Source organism: Rutilus rutilus, assembly GCF_951802725.1.
Source record: "Rutilus rutilus genome assembly, chromosome: 5".
Lineage (NCBI taxonomy): Eukaryota > Metazoa > Chordata > Actinopteri > Cypriniformes > Leuciscidae > Rutilus > Rutilus rutilus.
Window position 1 is genome coordinate 36,229,644 of NC_140213.1, and position 14,850 is coordinate 36,244,493.

At 37.4% G+C, this 14,850-nt stretch overlaps 1 protein-coding gene across 4 annotated transcripts in view; it reads left to right on the forward strand.

The window, feature by feature from the left end:
- The window catches only part of LOC311290737 (DNA topoisomerase I, mitochondrial), a 44,947-nt gene that overhangs the window by 11,056 nt on the left and 19,041 nt on the right, over window positions 1-14,850 (forward strand). For 2 of the 4 annotated variants that reach the window (XR_014627448.1, XM_084409422.1), the window contains exons 1-9: window positions 120-397; window positions 538-613; window positions 1,428-1,509; window positions 3,814-3,857; window positions 4,835-4,960; window positions 6,952-7,039; window positions 8,293-8,417; window positions 8,501-8,616; window positions 11,013-11,134. Coding sequence is in view for 3 of the 4 variants with exons in the window: in XM_084409422.1 (XP_084265548.1) it covers window positions 540-613; window positions 1,428-1,509; window positions 3,814-3,857; window positions 4,835-4,960; window positions 6,952-7,039; window positions 8,293-8,417; window positions 8,501-8,616; window positions 11,013-11,134 (777 nt within the window). In the remaining variant the exon portion in view is untranslated. Of the gene's footprint in view, window positions 1-119; window positions 398-537; window positions 614-1,427; window positions 1,510-2,141; window positions 2,234-3,813; window positions 3,858-4,834; window positions 4,961-6,951; window positions 7,040-8,292; window positions 8,418-8,500; window positions 8,617-11,012; window positions 11,135-14,850 lie in introns of those variants that run through there. The other 2 variants (XM_084409423.1, XM_084409424.1) reach the window with 2 other exon arrangements.

Below are 14,850 nucleotides of genomic sequence, written 5' to 3' on the forward strand. Positions count from 1 at the left end.
GAATAACCGCGGTGTGTTAGCCAATCAGAAAACGTAGAGACGGCTCTCTAACAAAATCAACCAATGGCGTGATCTTGAGGCGGGAATACCTTTTTGTCCGACCAATGGCAGACGTATTTGGGGAAACCTGTTTGGAAAGTTTTTTTTTTTGGGCGCAAACGCGTGCAGCAGCTTTTAGACTGTAACGTACACTTACTCCTCCGAGACCTTTCAAACTCACATGCGACTTTATTACCGATTTTAAATGATTATTTGTTGAACCAGGAAATTTTACAATCACATTTTAAAGATAGGATAAACTGGATTAAAAAATACCCACGACATCAAAACCTCATACCAGTGGATCGTCTGTATGATTAGGAACCACGCGGATTCATAAGAATATACGGATTTGCTGGTATTGCATTAATGTTTATTGATTTGATTCACATCATTCCTGTTTTAGCATTTTGTGAAGTTTGTGAACCAATTAAGACACCTGATTTCAGTGTCAATATTGTACAATTGTTGCATTTCTGATTGGCATCAACTTTTTAGGAATGACCGAAGACTCCGCGAAAGCCATGGAAAAAGAGTTGAATGATAATCCATGCTCGAGTGAAGATGCATTTGCGTGAGTACAGCTGTTATTGAAAGTACATCGCACTAGGCCCTTTATACATCACCAACAAATGTTGCACTGCATGTCCAATCACATCACATCCCCAAACACTTGTTCAAATGTTCTGTAGGCAAGAGAAGCTCTTGTTCTTGACTTCTTGACATCCTGTAATTGTGCTCTTGCTGGCACACAATGCATTCAAATTCACACATCACCTCTAATGCATCTATGAAGTCTGTAGATGAGTGTACGAGTAGGCTAAATATGTGTTAGTCAACTGAGAATAAGCGCTATTTAATGGCAACACAAACAACAGCTGCACATTATTATACACAGCGCTGCACTTTGCAGCATGAAACGCCTTTCGTGTTACTGCGAAAGATGGAGACAAATTGAGCCTCCCAAACAAATGATGTGCACCAGAAATCGTAAATCTAACCAAGTGTGAACTGAGTGCCAGAGAGCTTGCATTCATTATTCAGAGAGTTGTACTCCATCTTCTTTATGAATAAATTATTTTACTTTGATATCTAATGCATTATATGAGCGCGATAACACCGGGGACATCCATCCGTCTCTGGCATTTGTAATTAATCTGATGAAAGACTTGGACACCTGTAAGTGTTGCTGACAGCAGCCTGTTGTGATGAAGCCTGCTGGCAGACTGTCAAACACTCCAGTGAAGGGAGAAGTTTATTTTTAATGCGATTATATGGATTCAGATCTCATGAGCATCGTCTCATCTATTCCCACCCCTTTTTCTTTTCTCATATATGTTTGTCTTTTGTCTCATATCCCTTTCCTCATCATTTGTGTTCCTCCACAGAGTAAACCCAAAGAAAAAGAAATCAAGGGCCAAAGGAAAGGTGAAGACTCAGCATGAAGGGAAGGAGAAAAGGCACAGGAAGGTAGTTCTTCAATGTCACCATTAATTTTCTTTCGTCATGCCCCTGGGATTCTCTCAAGTCCAGCTTAATTAAGAGGCCCTGTTAGCTTTGCTGAAAAGGAATATTTATGCAGTCATATCATTCAGAGCTTTCAACCTGTTTCGTAGGTTACAAGGACCCAAATATAACAAGAACGGACTGCTACACGGAGCATAACCTAAAAGCGTTTAGTCAGCGAGCAATCAAGTCTGTGATCGGGATGACAGATTCATAGGTTACGAAAACAGAGAGGAAACCAGAATAGGATGTTACGCAGAGCAAACAATGCAATCTTCCCTTTTCAGAGCGGTTGCACCAAACCACTCATTATCTGTGAACGCTAGTAATAGTACTATGTTCTCTAGTGCAACCTACTTCAAGCCATGCAGATATTTTTGTAGTGGAATATGATTCTCCTTGACAGCTTCGGGCACCAGTTTGGCCTCAAGTGGTCTAGATGGCTTTCCATGATAGCAGGTTGTAAGCCATTTGATTAGACTGGGCTTCCCTGTGGTGTGTCAAACCTACAAATAGCCCTTCTTTCCCACTGCGACTTTACTTTTGCATAATGCGGCTTCTTCATCTCTTTGATATTTCCATGTATTGCCTCTTCTTTATTTATTACCTGCCACCTTAATACAGTGTTTTACTGGTTCTTGCACTGTGGAATGAGATGGAATTTTAAAGAAATGTCCTTGTCAAGTCAGTAAGTAGATTGCTTGGAACTTTTGATTTTTATTATTCAATTTGTTGGGATGTACATGAACGAACACACACACACACACACACACATACATATATATATATATATATATATATATGAAGAGTTCAGATGCAAAAGCCTCTAAGTGCCATCTGAAATTTTCTTATAGATTGATCATTTTTATTAAGCTCGTATATTTAAGGTCAGTAATTTCACTTAAATGGCAATGAAAATTACCTATTAATTGTCATTTAAGTGAAATTACTGAACTTAAAGGGATAGTTCACTTTGAAATTAAATTTTGGTATGTTTTAGCTTACCTCAAGGGCATCCAAGATGTAGGTGTCTTTTTTTCCGCAGTAGATTCAATTTTGATATTTTTAGGTCAAACCGTTCTTGTCTGTCAGTCATATAATGCAGGTCTATGGTCACTGTCTCAAAACACAAGCACAGAGTCCAAATTAAAACAATTCCCCAATCGTCCAAATTAAACAATTCCCCATCGTAAGTACACGTTGATGGCCTGAGACACGAAACGAGCGGTTTGTGTGAGAAACCGAACAGTATTTATATCGTTTTTACCTTTTGTACACAGCGACGTCCAAGTGATCTGATCTGACGTGTACGCAGACTGGTGCATAGATATATACACTAGATGTCGCCTTGGCTACGGCATTCATTCAATGAACTGCCGTCGCCAAGGCGACATCTAGTGTATATATCTATGCACCAGTCTGCGTACACGTCACACACTAGGAAGCGCCCGCGCCCTCAGATCACTTGGACGTCGCTGTGTATAAAAGGTAAAAATGATATAAATACTGTTCGTTTTCTCACACAAACCGCTCGTTTCGTGTATATATATATGTGTATATGTGTATATTAGTAATTTTTTTTTAAAGAAATTTATACTTTTTTCTGCATGGATGCATTGAATTTGATCAAAAGTGGCTAAACTCCAACCTTTAAGGACACCAATTTTCTTTGTGAATGAATAATGTATCATAAATAAATAATGGGGTACTTTCCATAAGATCATCTCTTAATGCAAATCAAACCAGCTATTAGGCTAACTGAAATAAAACCATGCCAACCTCTAGGTATGGTGAAGGTTATGTGATGTGGGGCTATTTTAATTCCAAAGGCCAAGGGAACTTTATCAGGATGCATAGCATCCTGGATCCATGAAAAAACTGGCCTTTAAAAATAAAAATCTGCCTGCCTCTATGGGAATTTAACATAGGGTTGTCCTGACTTATGCACCCTGTATTTTTAAGGAAGAACGTTTGTTTATTTACGATACATTATTCATTCACTCATACTTGTACTGTTTTAACTGTTGCCTTGCAGCAACATTAAAAACTGTGTGTGTGTATTTAAATGAATTATTAATGTAATGAATATTTTATTTATATTATTTTAAAGCAATAGTTGCATTAAACCCTGTGCTGTTTAACTCATCATCCATTGTTATTGATAGCCATCCAGACAATCAAGGCAATAGTGCCGCCATAATTGGGAAAAGCAAAACAAAAGTTACCATCAGCTAGTTGTCATGATTTGTTTTGTTTTTTATCTTTCAGATGAAAACACCTAAAGAGGAGTGCATGGACTTTGAAGAAAGAAGGTACAGTGAGTCCACTGTCACATGTGAGGGTATTTTTAATAGCTAGCACCGCACATGTAGTATTGCAGATCCAGACTTTTGATTTAGAGAAATGGCATCAGCAGCCAGCAGCTGCACTTGGAAATGAGTTTTAATCCATTTACAATTCAAATATGCAATCATATTTTTTTTCTCTTTCCTTTAGAGTTGATGAAAATTAATTCTGATGATTTGAAAGTGCGCAGTTCTGGACAATATCCATTCCGATTTTCTCGCTACATTGGCTGTCTTTCAGGAAATTAATTTATTTATTAGAAAGAAAGATGTGGCATGTCAGAAAAGTAATAAGTGAAAAGCATTCAGATCAGAATAGAGGGGGGGGGGGGGATAGATTGGAGCCTGAGGCACAAGTCTGGGAAAGCAAACGTTTAAAATGAAGCTGTATTTCATACACAGATATAATTTAATATGTACGATTTTCAGATATAAAAGTTAGACCATCTCAAATTTCTCGTTGACTGTTTCTGTCTCACGATAAGAACACCGTATGTCTCTAATCAGGGACTTTGACAATCAGACGCTTTGTAAATCAATTCCTGCTGGTGATTACAGGTGGGAGGTTGATTTACGCGACAGAGGTCAGACTTTAAAACTGCTGAAAGTGTCCGAGTGTTCTTTTACACTTAATCTTTCCTAGAAAGTTCTTCGCTGAATTGAACCATTTGTTATTGTGATTGTAATTAATTGATTTGGTCTGCTCACCTCCCACCACATCTGAATCATGCTTTATGGAAATTGAAGCTTGCATCTCTTTGCAATTATCCTTGGACTTAATTACTGTAATTATATAATTATCATCAGTGGCCATTAAGCATTATTGTGTAATCACCATAATTTAGTCATTGTCATTGGTCAATGCGTTTTTGTCCTTTAGTTTTTTTTTTAGACTGAAGTTCTCACAGCCTTTTAATGTGTTATTGACTGTTTGTGTCGTTTAGGTCTCTAGTGATTGTGAAGGAAGAGCCAGACAAAGATCCAGACTTTGTAACAGAAGGGAACGGGAAAAAGAGGAAAAGGAAAGCGGATAAAACGGATGGTCCCTCTTCTACCTCTGAAGCATCTTTGTAAGGTTTTTTTTGGGGGGGGGGGGGGGGGGGGGGGGGTAGCAATGAGTAAGCCAATGACATATAATCCCTTTTTCCTCTTCATATATTTCTTGTTTTATAGGTAAAGTGGGGTAAGCTGTGCCACATTTTACTTAAAAATTCCAAACCTGTATGACTTCCTTTTACAAAAGGAGATGTTTAGCAGATTGTCAAAGCTGCTTGTTGTCCATACCATGAAAGTGGAGGGTACCAAGGGCAGCCATGGTCACCATTTACTTTCATCTAATGGAAATGAAATTTACAGTACAGTACATAAAATGAAATGATTTTATGGGCATAGAACAAACAGCTTGTACATTTAATTAATCATTTATGGCTAATCTTTAATCAAATAATTAACATGGTTTTGTAAATTGGAGGATCACCAATATACATGTTATACCTGAATTTATGCATGATTTTATGTAAAATTAAATAAAAATGTGCATTTAAATAACAAAGACCTTTAAACATTGTCTAGCTTATTAAATTATTCAGTTTATTTAATGACCATTTGACTACTTTTACACAAAAACTATGCAACTAGACAAATTTTGGCATGTGTACTTTTATTGTAATGTGTGTCTTGCCAGCGGAGGATGGCATTTCTGTTGACTGTCATAGTTGCCTTTGAATTGCTCCCTTTAAATGGATAGTTCACCCAAAAATGAAAATTACCCCATAATTTACTCACCCTCAAGCCTTCCTAGGTGTATATGACTTTCTTTTTTCTGACGAATACAATCGGAGTTATAAAAAAATGTCCTGCTCTTTTCAAGCTTTATAATAGCAGTGAATAGAGGATGATATTTTGAAGCCCAAAAAAAGTGCATCCATCCATGATAAAAGTAATCCATTCGTCTCCATGCGGTTAATAAAGGCCTTTGCAAGCGATGCGTTTGTGTAAGAGAAATATCCATATTTATAACTTTATCAACTAAAATAACTAGTTTCCACCAGACGGCCTGCGCAAGTCGAATTACGCCAAAAGAGGAACACTTGACGCGATGTATGACGTAGGATGTATGAGTAGCGTAAGCTTTGACGCCTCTCGCGGTTCAAACAAACAGGGCTGGGCAACAAACTCAAGCTCCTCCGACATTTCTCTTTAAAAATTCTAGTTTTAGACTTCTAATTCGTGACTGGTGTTTTGTTTTGCTCTATCCTCTGCACTTCTGCGTTCGTCAATGCGTCATGTGTTGTGTCAAGGTTTACTCTTTCGCTGTAAATCTGTCGTAAGCTAGTTATTTTAGTTGATTTAGTTGAAGTTATATATTTTTCTCACAAAAACGCATTATTTTGCTTCAGAAGACCAGATCTGTGTGGAGTACTTTTATGAAAGGATGGGTTCACTTTTTTGCCATTCAAAATCATATCCTCCATTCACTGCCATTATAAAGCTTGGAAGAGGCAGGACATTTTTTACTTTAACTCAGATTCTATTCGTCTGAAAGAGAAAAGTCATATACACCTGGGTTAGCTTGAGGGTGAGTAAATCATGGGGTAATTTTCATTTTTGGTTGAACTATCCCTTTAAATAGATGATTTTTTTTTTTTTTTTGTGTGTAAAGTCGTTTAAAAACATGCTGAAACTTTTTAGCGTAAAAAAAGATCATTTGTATCAATCACAGACACTTGTAAATGATAGTGTTGGTATTATTTTTTTTAAAGTCTCTTATGCTCACCCAGGCTGCATTTATTTTATTCAAAATCCAGTAAAATAGTAATATTGTAAAGTATTACAGTTTAAAATAACTGTCCTATTTTACCTATTTTAAAATGCAGTTTATTCCTGTGATTGCAAAGCTAAATTTTAGCAGCCATTACCCCAGTTTTCAGTGTCACATTGTTCTTATTCAGAAATTATTCTAATATGCTGATTTGGTGCACAAGAAACATTTTTGTCGTCAGTGTTGTGTGAAATTTAAGAGACGAAAAAGTATTGACTGCTTACTGTATGTCCCTGAAAGGCCAAAGAAGAAGAAGAAAGCTGCAGAAGAGGGACAGGGAAACTCTGCAACAGTAAAGAAGAAAAAAAATAAGGACAAAAAAGAAAAGGTGGGCTTTACCCAGAGTGCATTAGTGGTACGTTGATTATAGAGAGAAGAACTTAGTGACTGTGTGCTGAAATTCTAGTAATTTTGGTATTGAAAACCAAAAATCTTTAAAAAGGACACATGCTGAGATGAGTTACATAAAGGCACAGTCGGAAATGTCTGAGGTACTGTACATTAGTGAGTTTTGCATTATTATAAATTGATTGTATATTAATGCCTCCACCAGGTTATTTTTTTGCGTAAAACGATGATTTTTTAAAAAAAAAGGAAAGAAAAGAAAAGAAAGTAGTCTTAATTGAAACTTCTGTTCACATGGTGAAAAGTCATGTCTTCTCACAAATCATTTCATTCTACTTTTGCTATTCAACTAAACTGCCATCTGTAGGTCAACGCAGCTTGTCCTTTGAGGTCACCTTACAATCTGATGGATTTAAAAGACCATGTCACAAAAGCGATTCCCTCTGCTGAAAAGCCATCATTTTGTTCAACAGCTTTCTGTTGATAGTCATTTTAGTGCTGCGGAGAGCAGTTTTGAAGAACATTTCTCTCTTGCAGAGCTCAAAATCTTATTCTCAGGAGAAACCGTTTACAGTTTTGTTTTTAGCTTACTGTGAAAAGAGGCTGTTCGTGTCCACGCTGCCCCTCAGGAGTTCATTTTGGTCAGGTGTTCCCACAGACTTGACTTCTGCGCGCTTAAATTTATCCAAGTATTTTGATCTTTGTAAAAGTAAATGATTTTTGTCTCCTGTGGATCCACCAACATTTCAACCAGGAAAGCTTTTTATCGGAATAGCCACTATTGACGCTATTGTATTCCTCCATTATAACAAAAAAAGTCATGTCTAGAGATGCCCTGAAAGTTTATCAGAAAAAACTCTCTAAACACCAAGAACTCGTGACAAAATTGTCAACAGCAGTTAATCATGTTTGTACGTACATCCTATTTTCACAGTTTCACAGTTTTCTTTTTTAACTAGAGCCTCTTCAGAGCATCAAAGCTGTTACAATTGTATTTGAAAGTAAGCAGCAACTTTAAATCTGATTTTCAGGAAACAGGATTTTAAGTACCACATTAAGAGAAACTTAAATTATGAAGAAATGGAAAGTCTCAGTTCTCCACTGAGTCCACAGGTGGCTTTGAGTCCAGCAGTGCTTATTTAAACTGGCTATATTTTAGAAAATTCGCTACTTCTGCAAAATGCAGACAAAATGTTCACAAAGTTTGCAGTGATGACCCCTTTTTCCCTTTCAAAGGTGATAAAAGAAGAAGGAGGGTGTTCTGTCTCCACTAAGAAGAAAAAAACCAAGGAGGAGCTCCAGGCAGCCAGGGCTCTCAAGATAAAGAAGAAAGAGGAGGAAGAGAAACAAAGATGGAGATGGTAGGCTCTCTGCATGCAACTTCTTGAGACCTCTTTTAGCCCAGAAGTTTTGTTTGACACTTTTCTTGACTTTTTTTCCACAGGTGGGAAGAGGAGAAGTACGAGCACGGAATTAAATGGAAGTTTCTAGAACACAAAGGGCCGTATTTCCCCCCTGATTATCAACCCCTTCCTGATGATGTGAAGTTTTACTATAACGGTACTGTATGTGTTCAGACATTATGAAGATCTAGTTGCTTCTGTCTTACTGATGGATTGAGTGGAAGCGTTTCACAGCAAAATGTGTTAAAAAAAAGAGAGATTTCGTTCAGAGAGGGGGTCAGTTCACTGGTCAGTGCTGTTCCCATTCATTTTTCTGGTTTGGGCACACAGCCCAGCTCAAGGTTGACCTGTTCCTCTGTTGGTGTCAGGCCTACTTCAGAGAGCACAGGAAGAGTCTTTAATCTCTTCGCTAAACTTTAAGGTCAGCTTCTTCTATTAATATCCACTCTGCCATTTACCGTAGAGAGGCGTTTCTTAAACTATAAGTGCGTTTTGGAAGGCCCAGACCATTAATCTTGGTACAATAGCCCTGAGGGGGAAGTATTTGAATTTTGTACCTGAGACTCCCTGAACGGTAAGATATAAATGCCGTTTTGATTATATTTGTCCTAGGCCATGATTCTCCGTGATGCATTTAAAGTCCTATATTGAAGGGTTTGCTGTCGAGTCCTGTGGGAACGTGTGTCTGATGAATCATTTTATTGTGGTTAAAAACTTTTTTTCATTGCTCACTCGTTCTGTTGGAGATCTGTGGAAATTATATCTCGTTTATCTCTGTGCTTTTGTTGTCACCAGTTATCTTGTGAGAAATTAAGTTAATAATAATGTTTATCTACTTTCTTTTTATTTGCAGATAAACTCCAAACTCTTAGTCATTAGTGATGTTGATTATTTACATATTTGGGGTTTGAGGGTTTTTTGGGCCCTAGAGATGTTTTGACATGCCCTGACATTTGTGCTTATTTCAGTTACTTATAACAGATTGTACCTCACATTGGTTTCATACAGATTACATAATCAGAGACTATTTGTTTTCATTTTCATTTCAAAGTAGACATTTCAAGCTTTCTATAGACATGTTTTGTTACGGTTCGGTTCGGTTTGGTTTTTGTGACGGGTTTCAGAAAGAAATTCACAGAAACTCTTTACAGTTTCAAATGATGTATTTTAGGCCTCGTTCAGACTGTTAATCCAAATCCGATTATTTGTGTATCCGATTGGAATCTGATCTAAAATTATTGATGTCCACACTGTGTATCGCAACTGTTCAGATCGATTTGTGTCCATGCAGCTCTTCCGTTTTATGGAATGTCGGTATTGGTTTAATTCTATGGCAATGACGTCGCGTTGTTAGTCATGCGCCAATAACAACAACAACCGCAACATGGAGGGGTTTGCGATAGAGATGTTGTCTTATTTTAATTTTACAACATGGAAATGTGTAGCCGTGCTCTGGCGGCAGAACCGGAGGCTGGTATGTAACGTTACGCCTTTTTTCCCGCGCTGTCGTCTCCTCCGGTTTCAAAATATGTCTCCGTTATATTGTGATTTTCTGCTCGTCCGGCACTTTGCAACAACACAACATTGTTTCTGCCGCGACTTTCAGCATGTTTCCTATAACAAAGTCAGACATTTACGTTTTACGCGCCGTGACAAAGTCACATTACGTGAAATCCAATCAGATCGTTCAGACTGAGACTTTTGGCGCATCCAATGGACACTGTATTATCCCATGAGGCCATGGAAGAGGAATCACTATATTTGCTATGGATTTAGTGAAAATTTTGGCCAATAATTTTGATGTTATGGCAGATTAGATAAATGGCTAAATTTATATTCTGTTCTATGTAGTGTCCAAAAAAGTTTAAGAAGTGATTTTAGATATCACTGTTATTATTAAAAGTACGAAATGAACATATTTTTATTTGAGATATGCTGAAGATTACATTTAACAGCATTATTAAATTTATGTTAATAAATAAATTATTAAAGTTGCGATGAAATGGAAGTAGCGACAGATCTTCTCATACATATTTTGATGTTCATTTAAATGTAACATTATCGAAAAAGGAAAAAAAAATGTAGGGTGAGTACTTGGTTCTGTTAATCAGTTGTTGATTGGATTTAGAAATGTGGGCATTGCACTCAAAAACGGAGGCAGATGAATGTGAGTTTGCAGGGGCAGAGATTAAACAGACTAAAGGATTGGAAATGTCCTGCATACGTTACCAGAGAGAAGTCTTGTCGTTTTTATCGGAAGATCCAGTTATGACATTTTGAGGCAAGGCAATTTTTTATTTTTTTTTATATGAAATTAAAGATGTGCATGGATGATTAGTTTAAAATAAAATCACAGATTTATTTATTTTTTCATGCCAAAACTAGATGGTGGTAAATGATATGCATATTCAATTTTTGATTAACAGTATGTTGTTCAGTACATACTTTAACCCCAAATACTCATAATTGGCTGTTAGTTCATAATTGCTTCTTTTTTTTCTTTTTTTTACACTGATGTCCTTATGGTAAGTGAATATGTTCTTTTTGTTGTAGGAAAGGCAGTGAAACTCAGCCTGCCAGCTGAGGAAGTGGCACTTTTCTTTGCTCAGATGCTGGATCACGAATACACAACAAAAGAGGTCTTCCGCAATAACTTCTTCAGGGACTGGAGGAAGGTAAACCATTCCTTCACATGTAAACCTAGCTCAATGTTTAACCAGTAGCTTTTACAGTGAGGAGGGATGGGTGTCAGGTTATGAGTATGGAACAGTTATGAAGCTTGCAGCATCCCAGAAGGCCTCAGGGCGTATCATGCAGAATTAATTTCGTGCTGCTTAGTGCTCAATGCTCTTGAAAATACGATTTGTGTAAAGGCATTGATATGCTAATCCAGACAACTCGCTTCCCGCATATGAACAAATCCAATTTAACTGTTTTATTATAACACGGAAGCCCCTGCTCGCTTCACTGAGCACAGTCTCCGCCCCGTCCCCGACTGTCAATCACGAGAATGAGCGAGAGAGGAATTCAAGTGATGAGACATCGGCTCTATTATTACAGTGCTTTCGAAAAGTGTTGTATGAGTGTTTTTGTCTCTACCTGATTGTTGCTCGCTGTTTTCTTCTGAGTTATCAGCAGCATGAAGCAAAGCAAACGGTTGTTAAAAAGTGTTCATATAGATGTTTCATGACCTTTTGACCCATTTAGTACTCCTCAATGGAGACTAAACCTCCAAATACAATTAAGGGTTCAGTGGATTATGAATTTCTTGTGTTTCAGTAAATGGCCACCCATAGTTGTGCCCACATTCATTGACTGTGCAGTGCAGACAGCAATTAGAAAAACAAGGTCAATGAAAAGTGTGCTGAGAGGGAGGAGGCGTGTTTATGTACTTCTTAGCATTTGGCAATTACTGCACATTAGAGACCCGCCAGAACTGGGCGCCACAGGATGTAATCGGAGAGCAGCCTAACTCCTGTCTAGCTACAAAACTGTGTTCAGGATAAGTGGATTCATCTTTGATTGTCTTGGTTATATTGAAATTCTAGCTGATACTGATTATATATACAAACATTATGGCAGGTAACCTAGTAAGCTATAATACTTTAATAAAAAAAGTAAATGCTTTATTATGTTTTATAATACACTAAAAGCGGTATGGTAGTGAATTTAGTAGTGGTAGTGAATAAACTATCATACATCCATACAATGACAGCCAATGGACACCAAAAACTGTTTGGAAACATGAGAGTAAATGATGATTGAATTTTCATTTTTGGTGAACTATGCCTTTAAATGAATGTCATCATTATAATAGAGGTTGGACCTTTGAGCTGCTGGTTACATTGTACCTGGAAAAACCTTGTCACTTTTTTTTAGTGGTAGATGATGGCAAAAGCCATTTCAGTTCAATTTGATATTTAATTTTAAAAAAGCACAATAACCATTATGGTGCCAATATGTTGGTCCCTACTAGCTTCACACCACTGTTGGTAAAATCTGTTTTTGGAAGCTATCATTGAATTATCTCTCAAATCTATTTGTGTGATTACTTTTTAAATAATCAGACTTAGGTTTTCTTCATGGCAGATGATAAAATGAAAAAAAAAAAAAAAAACATATCTTAGGGTGTTTTCACACCTATAGATTGATTTTGTTCTGAAACAGGGACTTAATTAGTTACAATGTTGCATTTTCTTCTTGGTTCGGTTCGCTTTCACAAGGCAACCTTTCAAAGCATACCAAAATGTGTTTATGCAAGTCACATGCGAGTACAACTGTCCTCTTATTGGTCAGAGTTTCATCTGTGTCATCCATCAAGATGATTGACAAGTTCGCTCCATAAGCTTATTGTGGCTTTATTTGTAACTGTCCAGGCACACACAAACACTGTACGAATGTAGCTGTCATTCACGCTGTTAAATTATATACTACATTCGTATTAATACTTCAGCAAATTCAAACACGCTCTCTCTGGATCTCCCAGCGCTGTCTAGAGGTTAACTGTGTCAAGACACACGCAAACATACTAATGTTATAATGCAGCTAGAGCAGGAATCAAGGCTTCATCGGGACAGTATTCTCACACAGAGAAGCGCAATTACACAACATTTTAAGATGAAGAAGTGCTCTTTTGGTTTTCAACCTTGAGAACTAATGTGCACACTCACAGAATCAGACACTACTGCTATTTATATAGCACATTTCCCGTTATGAGTTATAAAACCATTTGGCTCATTGGTCTGTTTGGTTGGATTGCTTTCAGACCTCAAACGAACCGCCCGGTTCAGGCGGTCTTAGAGCGATTGTTTTGGTGCGGATCCAAGGGCGATTGTTCATATGCCTAAACAAACCAAACCAAGGGAGAAAATGTACTAGGTTCCGTAAAAACCTATACCACAACTATAGATCTGAATGTCATAGAGACTTTAGGTCAGTTAGTAACCACTCTGAACATGCTAGCTTTGGTATAATAACACAACACTTTAGTTGTGTCCTAACTGTCCACTATATACTATGCACTATGTATTCTACCATCTACTCCATCTATCAATTTTATAGGGAGTCTGATAGACCCTCAAATTTTATATATTTTTTTCAGTTGATCAAATGTGATTCAAAAATTGTCTATTTTAAACGAATACTGTTCTTTTGAACTCTATATATCAAAGAATCCTTTAAAAATTATCAAATTAGAATGATTTCTGAAGGATCATGTGACACTGACTGAAGGACTGGAGTAATGATTCTGAAAAATCAGCTTTGAATCACAGGAATAAACTATATTTTACAATATATTACAATACAATATTATTTCACAATATTACTGTACTAGCATTAAATATAATCTAAACAATAGACATAGCAATGCACTATTTGCAATACTGCCGCAACATGAAACGGATTATTCACAACAAATCATGGGCTATAATAAATGGATAACATTGCACTGCCACAGAAATGAAACTTTTCCTTTAAATGCAGTGACGCATTTCTCAAGTGCCAGTTATTTGTGATCGCCATTTAGTACATTTGATTTATTCAACAATATAGAGTCATGGATTGTGCTGCGCTCTAGACCTAACCAGTGTAGTTGATTTGTGAGTCTATGAGGTTTGAGAGTGTCTGTTTGTGTGCCATTTTTTTGGAGGGGGCATTCTTTCCCTTTCCATCTCATTTTACTCTTTTCCTTCTCTGTGCTCTGGGCTCTGGTCCCTGGCTAATGGCCCAGGGGTGCCATTTATGGCCGAGGGTGTGTGTGACAGAATGGGGAGATGGAGGGGGGCAGGTCAGATGAAATTGCTTGTGTGAGGTCCCGTGGCACAGGTTCTCTTCACCAGCCCCCTGGAGGAGAGATTAGAGTGAATCAGTGTTAGTGTGACATTTAGCACCGCAAAAGTGCAAGAATAAATCATAAGCCGACAAAAGGGAAACGCATATGTCAGTCCTCTGTGACCCCTCCATTCGATACTTACTTTTCTCTCCTCTCATTTTTTGGTTGTCCTCGTCCTCTATCTCCTTTCCTGTGCCGCATGGGAAACTGTGATCATCACAGGTGGAGGGGATCTCGGTCCTCTAGTGTTGTTTTGATGATATTTAGTGTCTTCTGATGTAGGAAGTCTTTGTTGTTATCGAATGCCATGAAACAGGCCATATCTCGAAGCAATATCAGTCCAAAGGATCAGAAGGCACCCTTTTTTTAGTAATTGAAAACTGCTAAAAAAAAGTGGCTCACTTAAAAGGACTTAACTTTGAAGTAGGGCTGTTTCACATGATATATCAGTTAATTAGTGACATATTTCAGTATTCGCTTAGAGCTTTAGAAATCAATTTATTGTTTGCTTTGTATGTCATTGAATATTCTGTCTGATGTAGACTTGGTTGATGTTAA